At 42.5% G+C, this 16,656-nt stretch overlaps 3 protein-coding genes across 5 annotated transcripts; all 3 read right to left on the bottom strand.

Moving 5' to 3' along the window:
- Window positions 1-17: 17 nt before the first annotated feature.
- LOC105699684 (putative hydroxypyruvate isomerase) lies at window positions 18-6,808 on the bottom strand. The gene is made up of 7 exons (XM_012424863.1): window positions 6,717-6,808; window positions 1,440-1,773; window positions 1,050-1,258; window positions 848-959; window positions 566-738; window positions 386-505; window positions 18-279 (listed from the first exon to the last, which is right to left on the bottom strand). The coding sequence occupies exons 3-7, from the start codon at window positions 1,243-1,245 to the stop codon at window positions 92-94; spliced, it is 789 nt and encodes a 262-aa protein (XP_012280286.1). The 5' UTR covers window positions 1,246-1,258; window positions 1,440-1,773; window positions 6,717-6,808; the 3' UTR covers window positions 18-91.
- Window positions 1,982-10,965, bottom strand: LOC105699683 (E3 ubiquitin-protein ligase SIAH1). 3 transcript variants are annotated; one of them, XM_012424859.2, is made up of 6 exons: window positions 10,500-10,965; window positions 8,479-8,582; window positions 7,934-8,290; window positions 7,537-7,776; window positions 7,217-7,409; window positions 1,982-7,077 (listed from the first exon to the last, which is right to left on the bottom strand). In XM_012424859.2, exons 3-6 carry the CDS (start codon window positions 8,154-8,156, stop codon window positions 6,900-6,902), a joined length of 834 nt encoding a protein of 277 aa, XP_012280282.1. In that variant the 5' UTR covers window positions 8,157-8,290; window positions 8,479-8,582; window positions 10,500-10,965; the 3' UTR covers window positions 1,982-6,899. The 3 variants fall into 3 exon arrangements, with proteins under 3 accessions (XP_012280282.1, XP_012280283.1, XP_012280281.1); XM_012424860.2 differs by lacking the exon at window positions 10,500-10,965 and adding an exon at window positions 10,144-10,319; XM_012424858.2 differs by lacking the exon at window positions 8,479-8,582.
- Window positions 10,966-11,743: 778 nt separating this feature from the next.
- Window positions 11,744-15,851, bottom strand: LOC105699879 (RNA-binding protein squid). The gene is made up of 2 exons (XM_012425273.1): window positions 15,367-15,851; window positions 11,744-14,481 (listed from the first exon to the last, which is right to left on the bottom strand). Exons 1-2 carry the CDS (start codon window positions 15,670-15,672, stop codon window positions 13,978-13,980), a joined length of 810 nt encoding a protein of 269 aa, XP_012280696.1. The 5' UTR covers window positions 15,673-15,851; the 3' UTR covers window positions 11,744-13,977.
- Between the last annotated feature and the right edge of the window lie 805 nt (window positions 15,852-16,656).

Raw genomic sequence — 16,656 nt, 5'->3', positions numbered from 1 at the left:
AAATCTTACGAATCCAATCCACCGGAGAAACAAGTATATTGCTATAAAATATACATACTATACTCTTTATACACTAAAATGCATGTATTTGTTACAGAGAATAACCAAAATTTTTAACCCACTTCAGTCCCTTCATGGTACTAGTCTTTGGTTTGTACTCTAGGCCAATGTAATCGGTATATCCTTCTTTCTCCAATAATCCAAATACGTATCTGTAATCTATCTCTCCTAAGGTGTCTGGTTCATTTCTTTCCGGTACCTGTGCGACCTGCACATGACCTGTGGTGTAAATGTGTTAAATAAATAATAAGTAAATTAGATTACTTGCGAGAGAAAATCCATTGCTTTGTGCAAAACCTTTTTTGAATGCATAGTGTGTACTTACCAACATATGGTAAGCATTTTTTGATCGAATGAGTAATATTTCCACAAGAATGTTGCAAATGAAATACGTCAAGCATCAGCTTTAAATGTGTACTATTTATCTTTCTAACAATTTCCAGACCTATGTTAAATAAAAAAATGTTGAAAATGTGAGATGCAATATTAACTTATGTGGAATTACCTTTTTCAAAATTGTGTAAGTAATAGTTTGGGACAGTTATACTATTGATTGGTTCAATGAGACCAACAATGTTCTCAGTCTTAAATCTTTCAGCAGCATATTTTAGATTATTTTCATAAGTTGTATCATTTACAGTATTTGATACTTCCACTTTCCCTGACATCACATGAATTCTAAAAATATGTTTTATTATAATAAAAAGAGCAAAAAAATATAAGAAAAGTTATGACAGTATGTGACATAAGCTGAACAAATTAATTTGTCTAAAAAATAAGAACTTACTTTTTACAATTCAATGCTTTTGCATACTCAATTGTCACTTCAATACTCTTTCGGAACTCCTCTTCCTTTCCTGGAATTGCTGCAAAACCTAGTTCACCTTTCGTGACATCACCTATGAAGAATAAAATTTATACTCGTACATAACCAAACCAAAAGTACAGTGAATCAAGGAAAGTCATAATTTAATAATGTTTCGCCATACCAGTATACACATTAATAAGAACTTGATCGACGCCAGCATTCTGCTTTGCTTCGACGACTTGCTGAAGCGTGAAACCAAATGGAAATCCACTTTCCACTGTTTTAAATCCTGCTTGTTGAGCCAATTGGTACCTTCCGGTCAGAGATGGACTTTCCGTGAACATAAATGATAGATTACATGCAAATTTCAAACTCATCTTGTTTTATTTCCTGAAAAGCAAAGATCGTGATATAATTACTTTCACCTAAATTGAATTATCTTCTGAAACTATTTAAAGAAGTGGTTATTCTATAAAAATAAATGATTTAAGTTAGTAAACATCGTGTTAAATTAATTTTTTACATAAATAAATGTATCATGAGACGTTTTTAGTACTTTTTATGCGAGTACCTTTTCTGCGGAACTTGAAGAGTGATATCAGGAATGTCATGCGTTTCTTTTTTATGTTTGCGGTTTATTTATCATAAGGTAAATACTTATATCGCGCTCTCATGTCACGTGGTCCGATAACACCAGCAAGATGGAGGATTCAATTCATCTCTGTTCAATGCACTCAAGAGATGAGTTCTGGTAGGGGCTCGCGCACTGGCGATTGCGGTGCCATCTACCAGTCGTCGTTGGCGGCTCAGGTACTCGTGATGGTAATACCACGCGGCAGTGACGGTGGTGGCACTTTTCCCACTATCGTATCTCTGTGTTGCCGCTGCGTAAAGCCCTTGAACAACTGTAATCACTCGCGTGGATTCTTTTTTGAATTTGTGCAAACAACGCAATATCGTGAAGAATCAATGTCGAATTTAATTTCAATGATCTTAAACTGCACAACTGACATCCCTATTTGGCAATTAGAAAATATTGTCGTTTACCAAGTATTTAACTCTAACTACCCCGTGCTCGTGACGCAGCACCCATCGTACAAGTTGCTAAGAACATTTAACACTTAAAAAAAAAAAAAGATTTATTCATGGTTTTACACGAATGAACATAGTTTCATATCTTATAAATATATTTACAATATTAAATAAACACGTTCCGTCGACAATGTGCTATACATTATTTATTTGGGCTTCACCTTGTGTTTGCTAGCCATGATCGATTCATCTCAACCAGGCAATGTTTAAGTGATTTCGATTAGTCGCTTACACGGCGCGTAAGACTTTCGGGTATTCACAATTCTTGATTATAATTTCCACCTCTGGAGCCAATTTATGCATCGCACGTTCGTATGTATCTATACGCCGCGAAGGGTTCTTTTTTCTCTCTCTCGCTCTCTCTCTCTCTTTCTCTCAACACTGAGATCCACCAGACTTTGGATATTTATCTTGGTTTGTATTCCACGGCAACATCAATGACGACCGGCATTCCAGGGATTCGAAAAACGCATTTTGGATTCAGTCAGTTAGAAACGAAGGAATGCATAGTCTCTATAAACGAGATGCCTGGTAACGGGACCGCAGTCTCTCAAAATATACAGATTCTCTTAGATATCTCTATCGTATAACAGCATATTATAACTTGTCGTTACAAAGTCGAATCTAGATGAAGCGATGCGACCAGATGGTTACCACCTGGAAAAATTAACGGATTCGATTTCTCAAGAGAGAAAACCAGTTAAATAAATAAACCGCCCGAAATCTGGTCACGTGAATCTCCGCACAAACGGAATCGAATTTCGAAAACGAAGAGAACGTTACAGCATCCTCGTGAGGCTCGCTCTGTAATTTTCTCGCTTCATTTCCATGCATCTTGTCGTCATTCCGTTTAAAAATCGAGTACTGTACACGTGGGAATTTCATACGAATCGCTTAATTCTAAAAGACGCACGATTTTGAATCGTCACTTTTCTTAGGTAGCTGTACATGGACGCAACGCGTCATCTTGGATGTGCAAAGACCTCACCCCCAGATTAGACTTAAACTCGAAAAACGAAGGTTCGCCACGACGGGTTACCAATTGGTTGCCTACGTCCGCACTCGTTAAATTATAATATAAACGTATGAACACAAATGTTTATTACGGTTCTTAAGAGGATTAAGCATCTCTCCTGCATCGAGGAATCAAAATGCAGACTTTCCTTCGGATCGTGGAAACGCGCCATACTGATGCGCGAGCGCGTCGTCGTATCATTCGTTAGTTATCAACATCAGTTATCGGAGACGTTGTTTTCTATGGGAGAGGAGAAACAAGGGTTTCCCCTCGTACGGTTCGAGACAGAGAGACGAACTAAAACTTATCGAGGTATTATAACGCATATTACAACGTAACCGTTATTATTATAGTAAAAGGGAAAACTAGATTCACAGAACGCCACCGGGAGTATACGGGAAGAAGTCGACAGACACACTGCGATTGTAGCATTTTTACGTTTAATACACCGTCTGCATGCTGCGGCTCTTAAAACCCCAACGATAAGTATAACGAATATGACGAGTGTCGGGCGATCGTAATCGTTAAAACGCTACGAGGAAAAATATACATACTTTCGTAATACTAAGTTTCGACAGCGGACACCTTGCGCGTTTTTCCATAATCGATGCGCCAAAAGTTTCTGATGTACAATTGCGAGGACGCGAAAAAAACCTCGGCTGTCCTCGAATCGTACCCCGAGCTTTCACGTTGTCCGAAAATAAAGGAGAATTTTTTTTCGATTTCAACACGCACAGCCCCTCGCGAACCGGATCGATTCAATTAATTGGCACGACAATCGATACACGTCTGCTGGCAATATATATATTTTTCGGTTGGTAATCCTAAGTTGCGACCGGCGCCTAAGTCCGCGGTAATGACAGCAAGATTTTTCTTCCCCTGTGAACGGTGTTAGGATTTTATTTGGACGTGAAGTTCAAACATTGAGACCAGATGAAAGTTAGATCTTTTTTCTTCTTCCCCCCCCCCCCTCCTCAGCTCTTGGGAGTAACAACATTGTAATCAGACCTCGAGTCGCGTTTCAGTTTTATGATTAACCGCCGAAAAAGTAGTCGGAGCCCGATTTGAGTCTAGCTAAATTGGATACCTACTCCTCTGCATACACGTTAATGTAAACCTGATTATTTTAAGTAGTTTCTATGTGCGCGGGCATGTACGTAACACACTTGGTTCCCTTAATTTTATTTCTGCGAGAGTGTCTTCTCGTCCAATATCGTTACATCGGCACGCTGAATTACATTACTTATAATCGTATCACATAGCGAATTTGTCTAGATACAACAACGATCCGTCTCGCTGAAGCTTCAATCAGCATGTAAGACTACGACCGAAGCGAGGCGATTAAATCAAGGGAAATGAAAAGATATTACCGCGTACAATTTGCATAACGTTCCGACACAGGGCGTCGAGAAGTGCGAAACGACATTCCCCTAAATAACAGCACCAAGTACGCAATTTCTTGAGTGGCAACTCGTGCCTTTTTAATGGGTAACTTCGAGAGTCGAAGGAAATTCCATACGTCGAATAACACGACCGAGAATATTTACTGGACGTAAGCCGGGCGATCTCGGAAAAAAAGGTAAATAAATTTTCAGGGAATTAATTTCAGGTCGTTCGTTGAAAACGAGCAGTCTAAACTGTGCCCGATAATAAATTAACGTGTTTTATGTAATGTCCAGCATGTTAGCCACGTGATTTCTGTGTAGAAACTCGAGCGGGTAAACCCAGTCGAAAAGGATTCGATTTTGATACCCTGTACAATTGACCGATTAGTTTCACACGCAGCTAGAGACTTACGTACTACACTTGCGAAGCAAGCGGAACATGGTTCAGGAAATCAACGTGTCCGAAAAAAGTGCGAAGCGACCCGTGCGCCGATCGAGGCAAAAGAGAAATAATTGGGCATCGATTGAGGCAATCGTTAATCGAGTTCACCCGAAAAATTCCCACGAGTTCCTTCCCTGAACCATCTCCGCGGAATTTTTCGCTGTTTCGTGACGTACCGTATAAATATACAGGTTATTAGTAAAATAAATAAAACGAATCAAGGGTGTAAGGGGAAAACGCCATAAATACATTTTGTTTTTCTTGCATGGTTTTCCCGAGACTCGACAGAACGAAATGAACAAGACAAAACTGTTCTCAGGTGAATTAAAACGAGCTCTACCTTTTAGAGGAATAAACACTTCCTGAAAGGAAAAGACATTGGAACGTTAAATCTGCAAGAAGTACAAAAAGGGGGAGGGTGAAAACAAAGGCGATTTTAAAAACCTCAAGACGTGTCGCTAGAGGGGAAAGATAAAAAGGCGAGAGTTGGTCGAAACGTGACAAACTTAATGCATCCAAGAGGTGCAGCGCAGAATCGCAAAAAGTGGGAGCGTCTAATACCTGCGACGACGACGACGCGGGCTTCGCTCGAAACCTTACGACTTAGTATTCATTTTTCTTCGTTTTGTTAATAAATAGTTACAAAAGTAGATGTTGCGTCTGGTTTGCAACAAACTAGAATGCGTCCGTTTCCGCTGCATGCGCAGAGAAGGCTCGGTAGAGTTGGTGGTACAAAGATTAAAAGAGTTACGAAGTCTGTACAAGTGCACTGATGATTTCTATCGTGTGGTGAAAAGTATGGTGAATATTCAAGGCATCCAGTCGATAAATATCAAGAGAATTAGTTACGCTTTCTCAGCTCTTAGAACTCTTTAGAAGAAACTCTGTGGCGAGAAGGAGAAAAGATTCGGCATTAAAATATCGCATTTAAACCGAGTGTGTGATACGAGTCAAAGAAATCTCAAGGTTGTATCCTTTTTTTCGGATAGTTCCTCGTTTGTTTCGTCACCATCGCGTTACCGGTATAATCTTAAGCTAGGGGACTAACGAGTAAAGGTTCGAAATGTTCCACCTTGGATTTACTTCCAATATTATTTGGCACAGGTTGAAACATTAAGAATGGGTTATTTTCTATTTAAATTCTTTACGGCATTACCTCAATTGTCTGTTTAGGTAGAGTATATCAAAATACTCTGCCGTTCAGTCACTCGAAAATTCTTACAAGTATTCAAGAACGCCAGTAAATTGACAAACAAAAAAATTACCTGAGAAATAATCTCACATAATACAGTAAAAAAAAAAAGAAAAAAAATCGTAGAAGCAAATCCAAATTGGAACTACAGAACCTTTTCATATAATAGACACTAAGTCGCGTAGTTTACTTTCCAAAAAGATCGTCGTCATTCAAAATTAATAAATTTAGTTAATCGAGGACTGTCACCATTTACCATAGCCAAACATTTATACCAACCGGATCTTTATGGCACCAAGTAAATTTAATTCGATTGAAAGAAACGAAAAACGCCCTACCCGCTAGCTAAATTAATCTATCAGAGGATGAAGATCTTTCTTCGGAGTACTGGGAAAAAGATCATCCCGACTCGTAGTCACATCGCGGAAGCACCTAGGACACGTTAGAGATGATCATCCTTTTGCGAGTACCAAACCTTTCGCTAGTTCTGAATCTCGGAATAAGGATTCTAAATCAAACGTGAACTCCGTAACGTTGAAGGCTTTGACAAAAGCGTAACCGGTGCCAGGTACTTATTCGAATCAAGTCTCATACTCGGTGTAAAAGCTTCAAGTCATACTAGTACAGATTCCTTACGAAGCCGTTAATTATACGAGTGGTCTAAAATATTAATATCACAAAGAAGCATGTCTTAAAGCTTTTAAACAAAGTCTTCCTCTTACCGATAGTGTGCGAGCGATGAGGCTCCAGATGCGTCCCGAGTTCGTTCCGATGTCCACATCAGTACTGCGTTCAACGGAGTCGCGTGAAAACGTCATCCCAAAGCGGGGGATTCTCCAACGTCTGCAAGTCTCGCCTCGGAGAGCGCGGTTTGAACAATTTCAAAGTGGTTTCTATGGTTTCTCTCATGCCATGGAGATGGTCACGTTGATTCCCAGGTTGCCGTTGTCGGCGAACAGCTGGGCGATTGACGTGTCGAAGACCAGGCAGTCCGAGTTCATGATAGCCGAGGAAACCCCTTCGTGTATCGAACGCGGCATCGCCTCCCAAGTAAGTCGTCGTCGATGACCGTTTAATTCTAATCTGTAGAGGTCGAAGGTAATTTTCAGACTCACGATGATTCAATATCCTTACACATTGTTTAAGATTGCCGGATCTCGGGGAAATTTACATTTAAATACTGGAAACTCGACATTCAAACACTTACAGCGATAATACGTACCTGTAAGCAAAGTTCTCAGCCTGCTTACGTGATCCGATCAATTGAACGATAGCGAAGAATTGTTGGTGTCCATCGTACTTTTCTTGTTTCTCAAGTACAAGCATAAAGTTGTGATTAAAGCACGACTGCATCATCACCCAATCGACAGCTCCAGGTAAATTAATATCAGTTGCCAAGAACACTATGTCTTCACCTTCAAGAATTCAGAGCAATTAAGTACATTATTCACCCTGAGAACCGGGATTTCATAGAATCCAATAAAGTCCCCCGTAACCGTTGGAGACTGATATGTAAAGATAAATTAAGAACAAAAATATTACCTTGAAGCGTGGTAATGCTTTTATGGTTCATTACAAGATGAGGCATTACTTGTTCAAGAGAACCCTGCCATTTACACGAGGCACCAGGACACGGGCAGCTGTACGGACGGAATTCGCAGACATCCTCGTGTTCTGGCTTTTCGGTGTGCATTAGCATTACTGTACACCCACTGGTAGAGTATTTGCAGGGGAACATAACGTTGCTTGCTACCTTTTCCATTGCCAGATTACGAATGTTACCTGATCGATGGAACAAAAAACCTCATTTTATAATTGGTACGATATTATTGACAAACGACATCACATTGTATTTATATGTTAAGTTGTCTGAAAAACCACATCGAGGTTACCGATAATGTAATTACATTACGTTGAACTGCAAAAATTTAGTAATTACCTAGAGGGCCACGGCAGGTGGGACAGCAAGTGAGCTTTGGCCGGCAATTGCTACAGACAAGATGTCCACTTTGACACTGTAAGATAGGTGGCAGTACATAGTCAAAGCAAACTGGACACTCGAACAGGCTGGTCAGGTCGGTCGAACTACCCAGCGTGGCCACCACTGAGGTGCTCACAACACCCCTGCCGCGTTTTCCGCTGTTTATGTTTAGCTGGGACATGTTTCGTTGGAGTGAATGCGATAAGGGTCACGGTTCCTTGATCGCGCTCCCACTCAGTACGATCAAAACTCTTCTTGTATCCGATGGAACTTAAAAGGAGTGATTCATCTTTGCACGAACCATCCAGTTTAAATCTGCAACAAAACAAGATATCGTGAAACCCTAACCATAGGTCGTCAACACCAATACAATATTGCAATATTTAACGTGCCAACAAAAACAGGTTGCCTCATATACGTTATTTCCTCATTGACGTAACAAAAAAAAAAACATTCCTCCGCACTAAATTAAACCTAATACCGAATTCATTCGCAGGATATACCTCTGCCACGTATCGAGAGTCCCCGAGACAGGAACGTGGGTCAGCTAGCTCGTGGCATCGAAGTTCATCGATCGACCGACACCTTCTTCAGGGTAAACTACAAACTAGAGAAGTACTCTTCAAAGTGACCCTCCTTTTAGGATCGCAGGATTGCGCGACATAAAAGAAAACGTTTGCTGGGCGACGCTACCGAAGCCAAAAAGCTTTCACCCGACAATACGCGCGCGATGATTTAGGACATCGAGTCGAATTTCATTGACGGGGGGAGTCAGGACTCGGCTCAGACCGAGGGCGTCGATATCGTCTAAAGAGTCGAGCAGCTCGAAGCGGTGCCGAGTCCCGAATCCCACGTCCCGCAGCATCTCGAGGATTGAACGAGAGAGCCTAAAAGTCACGAGGAACCGTCCCACGATGTATGCGTCAGTTCTACGGAATGACTCAAGCTGGTTCCGCGGCCGGTTTTAGTGGAGTCTGGGTCCGCTCGTGCTCGCTTCTCCGATGACACTCTCCACCGTTGTCAGTCGTTATGGAGCGTCGGGGGGCCGCGAGTTACGACCAGCCGTCATGATGACGCAAGCGAGCGCAACCACGCGCAACCATGCAGCCGCGAGCACTCGCGAAAGACGAGCTGGCACGAATCGGAACGAGTGCCCAACGATAAGCTGGTATAGCCAATGGGAGTTCGAACCGGCCGCCCAATGTCCTCCCCCACTCCGTCCCCCGAGAGACCGGTAACTGGCCTTACGCGGCGCAAATCTAGGAAAAACACCCACACGATCGTAATGCCGCTCAAGGTTAACTATGGGATCCGATATGTGCCTCCTCGGATTCGCAGTTAATCCCAGTTAAAGCCTGGTTTATGCTTCCGTCCTAACCCAACCCCAACTTTTAATTTTTCGCCGTAAAAAAATTCTTAACGAGCGTTTATGCCAAAAGTTAAAGTTACGATAAGGAAAGCATAAACGTTCCCTATGAATTCCTTGCCACGAGAAATTAAAAGTTGGCATCGGACTAGCGTTAAGACGGAAGCATAAACCAGGCTTAAAACGGTGTAGAAGATGCTTTCTTTTTCGAGATACCATATCGCGTATACGCATTCACAACCCGCTCTCGTTTGCGCGAAATCCAAGTGCAAGTTTAAGCAGGTTTGAAACCTATCCAAGATTCGAGCGATCGGCACAGCTATTCAATTCCAAGGATGACAGACTTTCGAGTCGTTTCTTCTGAGTATAACTGCGAAGTTTCTGGCATCGGCCGTAAATCGAGAAAACGAATTCGACCGAAACGGTGAAGATCGAAGGAGTATTCAGTTTCACCGAACCTGGACCGCGTACAGGTATCGGTTTCGCTCGGATGACCCTCACTTGCATCTACCCCTAGGTGGTCAAATTCCAAATATCCCGAGGGTTACTCTCGATCAACCGATGTCCAGTTTATGGCGCACCCACCCAACGCGCGTAACGGTGTTCGGGAGAAGGAGAGTAAACCCGCAGAATCTTTCCCGATAAAAAAGTAGAAAATAAAATTATACCTCATACGGCATAGATGATGACGGCAAGGATCAGCGAACTGCGGTTTCGTTAATGCACCACCCCCACCCGCGCCGCCGAGAGACCAGTCCGCCTCTTTCTAATCCATTCTAGTGCGAGCGCGAAAGAGACGCACCTACGCGGAACGGCTTACGGGGATCTTCCATTTCCTTTCTTCCTGGGCGTTCTAGCTCGGTCCCGACACAAAACCCGTGTATAAACTAGCCGCGCACGAACGGCAGAAAAGGCAGGCGGAGTCACGAACGTAGCGCGTCGCGCATTTCCTTCTCTAGCCGCGACACGAGCGCGTCCGCCCGGTTGTTTATTCGTGCGCACGGCGACAGCGGGGCAAAGGGTTGGCGCGCCATCGCAAATAAACAATGCGCTCGGAAGTGACGCCGCCCGTGGAAAATTCCACCCCCGATTCGGTCCCTCTCTCTTCGAGCGCGACTTGTGACACGGGGTCGGCCGTCGACCTCGTCGAGGACTTACCTGGTAGGCGACTCGCGACCCTCGCGGAACCGATGCTCCTTCGACAGCGGGGAACGGGTTGAAAGGCACTTGAAGGAAACCAGGACGACGGCGACGTCATGCGATCCGCGAATCTCGGTAGCCGTGCGAGGAACACGCCCGACGACTCGCGACTCATCGATGAGAGAGGATGGGCTTGGGAGAACCTCGGCGAGCTACATCGCGACCCCGGGCTGCCCGGGCAGTGAGCGAGCGCACGAGAGTGCCCGTAACTGCGACCGCGGACACATACTGCCGACTCAATGTCCGCTGGCGCGTCCTACGAGACCGCGGGACTGGCAATCACGGGACACGCTTCGGAGTCCTCGGGCGGGGACGACCTGACGAGCGAGGAAACGATCACACCCGGACGGCGGCCATTACTGGACTCGCTCTCGTTTCGTTTGGAGTTCACAGGTGGACTGCCGCTGCGAGTCGCGATTCGCGACAAAGAACACCGGCGCGGGGAAACTCCGCGACCCAGAGAGCGCAGCGCCGCCCCTCTCTCGGGACGCCAACTACAATGATCCTCTTGTACGGCCTGCAGGGGAGAGTGTTCGTCTAGAGTTTGAAAATTCTCGGTAAATTTGAATCGGAGAGCGTAACAAAGGAAGTTACCGTATTGCTCTGCTAGTGCGAGAACTTATCGAGAATTTATGGCTGAATTCATAATCAATATTGATGAATGTTTCCCTAATGCGTCCCCTGTACTTTTTGTTGGGTATATAATTATCAGGAATTACATGGAATTTTTCTAGAATTTCTTTCGGAGAATCTTTCCGAAATTTCGGAAGAATTTGAGGTTAGAACCTGCCGATCGTACTCGAGACTTCGTTAGTCGTATCAACTGTGTACGAATATATACAGATATTAACATGAAATTATTTATGGTTAAGAATCATTTTTATTTCATTCAAAATATGAATACTTCAATTTTTTCATAAATTCTCTAGGAAATATGATTCGGAGAAATATCGGTAATTTTATGGTATTTTATCACCCCTGACGTAATGTATTTAACGCGTTTAAAACCGTAGCTGTGGAGAAGAGTATAGTATAATTGATGAAACAAAAATTAAATTTCTTAAAACCGAGCGAATAACAAAAATACAGAAAATGAGAAATGGGTGATTAATAATAAACAAATGAAAGAATTAAAGATGTATTTACCATTTAAATTCCCAGAGTTTATAAGTTAGGTGTCTAGTGAAATTTTTAACCACATATAAATTTTACTTAAAATATTCTTATATTGTCGATATTCAATACATAAACATGTACGATTTCCTTGAATTCGAGATGCGATTAAACGTTCTTAGACCTATAAGAAAAACGCAGATGGGAAATCCTGTACAACTTTGAAAACTGAATTCATGATTCCTGCAAAGCTTTTTAATTACTTAGCGCTTAATTTTTCATTTGAAAGGGGAGGTGACGCTTTAACCGTGAGGGCGAGCAATTATGTCGTTTCAAATAATTGGCACTTTATTTTTTGTTATAATTAAAATATATACTGTGTCATGGGTGAAACATGCGAATAGTAATTAATCGTAACAAAATATTCATATCGTTTTCTATAATTCCATACGTTGTTTCGTTTTCTTCACGACTTTCTCCCATTAGGTGTTTTGATTTCAGCAAAAATTGTATACATGGTATACAAACATAATTTCAAAAGTACAATCAGCTCGGCTTAATATCCTTCTGAAGCAAAACTCGTTCGCTCGTGAAGTAATAGATCTTAAAAGTAAGCCAATCTGAGGCACTTTTGCAACATTTGAGAACGATCATCTGAAACGTTAAAGCTTCGTCAGCCTTACGAACGTTATAATTTCCTTTGACCTAAACGTGATTTTCAGTAATTCAATGATTCCTATGACAACTTATTTAATTTCTAAATTCATTTTGTTGATACGATTACATATTCCTTTACTCGCTGGATGTATTACAAGGTTATGTCGTGCCAATTGGTGCGCTATGTGAGTTTACAGTCTCTGGCGATATGAAGAGCAGTCTTTGCATGTTGAACAAAATCTGCTACGCAGTACGAAGGCGATTGGATTATCGAGGTAGTTAAGATCTTCCTAATCCTTCTCATTCTATCTTTTCATACGCCCAGAAGGACATGCAAGGACGGTGATAAATTTTTACCATCTGGTAATCCTGATTTTGCACACAAAGTAGTACCTCGACTCGATACATTACGTATTCAATTTCTGAATGCGAATCAGGGGATCGTACGATTCAAATAGCAGAATGGCATGGTAAGGAAGGTCTCCACTCACGTCGACAAGTCGGATTTCCTTCGCTACAGTTTACCACCACTCGCGTATTTCTTATATACCCAGGTACGTTCATATTTTAATTATATTTTCTGTTTAAATATCTCTCTTCCTTTTCTATATCTAATCACTATGTGATTGCACACACGTGTACATACATACAGATGCACGCACGCTTGCATATTACACGCGTGTCTACTCATACGTGTGCATAGTGTATATTTCAATAATTCTTATAAGTTAGAAATCTTAATGTTAGATTAACAATTACACGAGAGTAAATAATGCGTTTTGGTTATGACTTTTATATGGAAGAAACATGCTTAGCAATTGGCGAGACCACTGGTGCTCGGTGAAATTAATTTGATTTTCTACAATTCCTCCTGCAATTCGCACAGATAAGATGATTAAATTCAAGTAAAATATATATGTATATATGTATATGTGCTGGAAAACTCAATGCCAACTGTACGTAAACATTTGAATAATGAAGGCACAGAAAAAGAAAATATAATGGAGAATACTAATGCAACTTAATATCCTAAAAAAGCTCTTTGAGCATTAAATTATTAGATGCATAACTTGCCATTACAATTACGAAAAACAAAAGACGACACTGGATTATTATTCATTTTCATTGTACATCAATTGCGTACAGATTAGGCACAAAGTGTTCCCCAATCGGTTGAACCTGTAATGACTGTTCGTACCCACAATCATATTTTTTTACACGTTTCATTTATCTATCCGAATCTGGACCCAGCAAGATGACAAATAAGAATTGTATTTTATGAACTCAATTGATACTATTTTGTATAATAAAAGGCAACATATGAAACACGTGGCAACCAATATTGTTGTTTCTTCAAGAAATGCGACATGCATCGTCTTCCTAAATTTGATATCTGTTAGAAATCGACAAATTTATTACGTTCTGTACACAACTCATAGGACAATGTCTGCGCGAGGCATACGATCTTTGTTTACCCACGCGCTTAAAATTCCGATGATTAGGGAGAGAGGAGTAGATATGTACTCAATGGTACATTCGTAAACAACACTTTTTTCGGCTCCTCAAAGTCAGTCTCGAGTCGTACCGTCAACCCAGTCTACTCCCTACTATATTCTCGCTTTATCACCAAATTTCGAGTGTCCGCAGGATTCACGCATCCTGTAACTTAGTATGGTTGATGTCTCTGGAGTTGACGTGGTCCTGGACCTCTCGGCTTACCCTGCATCCCATAGCCCATGTTGTCGTATCCTTCATATCCCGAGTAGTCGTAATTGGCATACGAGTCATCGTATCCTCCATGATAGCCATTACCATATTCGGGTATAAAGCCATACCCACCACCATAGCCACCATATCCGTATCCACCTCCCCAGAATCCTTGGCGATTTGACTCCAAGTTTACCTTCACCTTCTTCACGTCTACCTCCTTGCCGTTAATGGTTTGTTTAGGTGTTTTCAGCAGCTTGTACACAACGTCTCTTGAGTCAAACGTAACAAAGCAGAATCCCTTGCGTTGATTTTTCATTTTGTCGAATGGTGCCTGCACTTCGACAATGGTACCATACTGTCCAAAGTATGATTTGATGTCATCGTCCGTTATTTCAGGTGTTAGACCACCTACGAATATCTTCCCATGCTGTGCCTTCTTACTGACTCTTTTGGGGTCCACCTGAAAATTACAAAATATGATTTCAAGTGGCATAATAATTGTATTCTAATAACTTGTCATTTGATTTAAAATATGCTTGGTGGAATACACAATTTTGCCATAGGATTAAAAATATAAATCATACGTATTTATCGACTTTATATAACCTACGAAAATTTGTACTTTATCATACAGCTCAAGTATATATTTATGCTCATTATCATAGAAATAAAACATGAAATCAATCATTACAGAAACTGAAAATTCTAACGGTACCGGTACATAATTTATTCATAAGCATCTTTAATATTAGCAATACAAAAATGAAATATGCACGAAGATAGCGATCGGAGGTGAAATGAAATATTAGATTAATTAATACATTTCTTTAGATGCTCACTCCTAAAAGAATTATAATCGAACAGGTATTACATTAAATCTTTATATTAGTCCAAACGGAAGCATCACATCTATTAGCGATCAAATTGTCTGGTAATTCTCAATGGAGCCACAATTGGATTCCAGTCATCGCATACGGTTTGTTTAACAGACCTATAAATACGCTAGATTAATCCTCGGTAAAGGATCGATACTCAGAAACATCCAACATTATGGTACCCAAAATGAAACAAAGCACCACCTGAAATATCGTTCTCTCAAGCACTTTTCCACGTGTTTTAAAGTATTATTCGAATCGGTAATTTACTTAGTTCCACCATTGGGTGAAAAGTAACCCAAGTCTTCAGACGAAGCCGTACTGCTCCGAAATTTTCAGACTACGGTCGTAATCGAGCGCGATAGGCTCGATCGGTGGTCCCGGCTCGCACGGTAAATCGCTAAAATATTTCGCGGGCTATTTCGTGCTCAGGCCGCCTTGGGCTCGATTCCAGGATACCGTGCACTGACCTTGCGTTTGTTGATGTAATGCTCCCCCGACGCGAGCAGCTTGTCGATGGTCTTGGGGTTGGTGAAGACCATGAAGGCGAAGCCCCTCGAAACTCCGGTGTAAGGGTCGATCTTAACCGAAATGCTCTCGATCTCGCCGAACTTGCCGAAGTGATCGCGAAGCTCCTTGTCGGTGGTGTTGCGAGAGAGACCGCCGACGAAGAGTTTGCGCTCGTCGTCCTTACCGGGTATCCCGGCGGTCGGTTGCTGTGCTTGGGCTTGCTGCGCCGCACCTTCGCCCTGGTTATTCTGGTATTGCTCCGCCATAGCCGCTGTGATGCCGAGGATGGTCTCGCGCTCTGATTTTGTACCTTACTCAAGGAAAGAGCCCTACGAACCTCCTCGAACTGCGCACCAGAGAACCTCGGATCAGTTGGCACGCGCTACGACGGTTCGTTCGCTGAACCGGTGCCGGCTTGCGCGCGACAGAGACGGTGCTACCTTCCGTCGCGTCTCGCCGCCATTGGTGCTCCGTGATTGGTCCGTTCCTCTGGGCGACCGGCGCGCCGGCCAATCAGCGCTCGAGACGCCCAGACGCCACGGAAGTGCCGCACTCTCCACGACGAACCGACCACATCCGCTAGTCGTTTCAGGCCTTTTCGTTTCCTAATTTTCCCTCTCGCGGGCCCGATTGCCGGCGAGAATTTCAGTAAGTGCGACTTGGCTTTTATTCGAGTCGTTTCGGCTTGATTTTCTGACGGTGAGCTCGCCAGTGTCCATTTCATCCGGTGGTGCGCGAGCTCAGTGGGGTTAAGTAGGGACAGCCAATGGCCCAACTGCTTTCCTCTCGACCTGCACCTGCGATTGGTCTGACGATAATAGGACGATCTACTTTGCTCCAATTTAACGGGCGTCGTAAGGAAAACCGAGAATACTCAATTTTGCAGGCTTCTTGGGCGTATAATGGCCCGTACTCTTTGCGCATTGGTCCTTTCTCCTGGAAACCGCCAACTGGGTCCTGCCGCTTGCTTTCGAACGATTTGAAATTAATAACGGCACTCGTGCCGCGACCACGCGGAGACGTGGACCCCAGTTTTTGTGCATGCTTTTCTTAGGACTACCGACACGGTTCGACTTAATCCAATTTTTCGGGTTACGTCATTGCGCCTACTTCCGTTCGATTATTTGTCGTTGCATTTAATATTTAAATTACAAATATCCCCACGGCACGGAGACCGAACGTTAACATTCGCCTACTGTAATTACGAATGACGCATACCTGAGCTGGACAACCACGGTAAGGTCATACGA

Source organism: Orussus abietinus, unplaced genomic scaffold (genome assembly GCF_000612105.2).
Source record: "Orussus abietinus isolate OABI.00-Male unplaced genomic scaffold, Oabi_2.0 scaffold19, whole genome shotgun sequence".
NCBI lineage: Eukaryota > Metazoa > Arthropoda > Insecta > Hymenoptera > Orussidae > Orussus > Orussus abietinus.
Note: the sequence above shows the minus strand (reverse complement) of the source record. Positions and strands in the feature narration are given on the sequence as shown.

Bases quoted from the DNA above. Each gene is read 5' to 3' on its own strand.
- LOC105699879 (XM_012425273.1), bottom strand. From the start codon at position 15,672: ATGGCGGAGCAATACCAGAATAACCAGGGCGAAGGTGCGGCGCAGCAA. The intron at 14,482-15,366 runs GTCAGTGCACGG...TGTAATTTTCAG, and splicing joins ATTACATCAACAAACGCAAG to GTGGACCCCAAAAGAGTCAG.
- LOC105699684 (XM_012424863.1), bottom strand. From the start codon at position 1,245: ATGAGTTTGAAATTTGCATGTAATCTATCATTTATGTTCACGGAAAGT. The intron at 960-1,049 runs GTATGGCGAAAC...TATTCTTCATAG, and splicing joins TCTTATTAATGTGTATACTG to GTGATGTCACGAAAGGTGAA. The intron at 280-385 runs GTAAGTACACAC...TTTACACCACAG, and splicing joins AAAATGCTTACCATATGTTG to GTCATGTGCAGGTCGCACAG.
- LOC105699683 (XM_012424859.2), bottom strand. From the start codon at position 8,156: ATGTCCCAGCTAAACATAAACAGCGGAAAACGCGGCAGGGGTGTTGTG. The intron at 7,410-7,536 runs GTAATATTTTTG...GAATTCTTGAAG, and splicing joins AAGCATTACCACGCTTCAAG to GTGAAGACATAGTGTTCTTG. The intron at 7,078-7,216 runs GTACGTATTATC...CGACCTCTACAG, and splicing joins GCTGAGAACTTTGCTTACAG to ATTAGAATTAAACGGTCATC.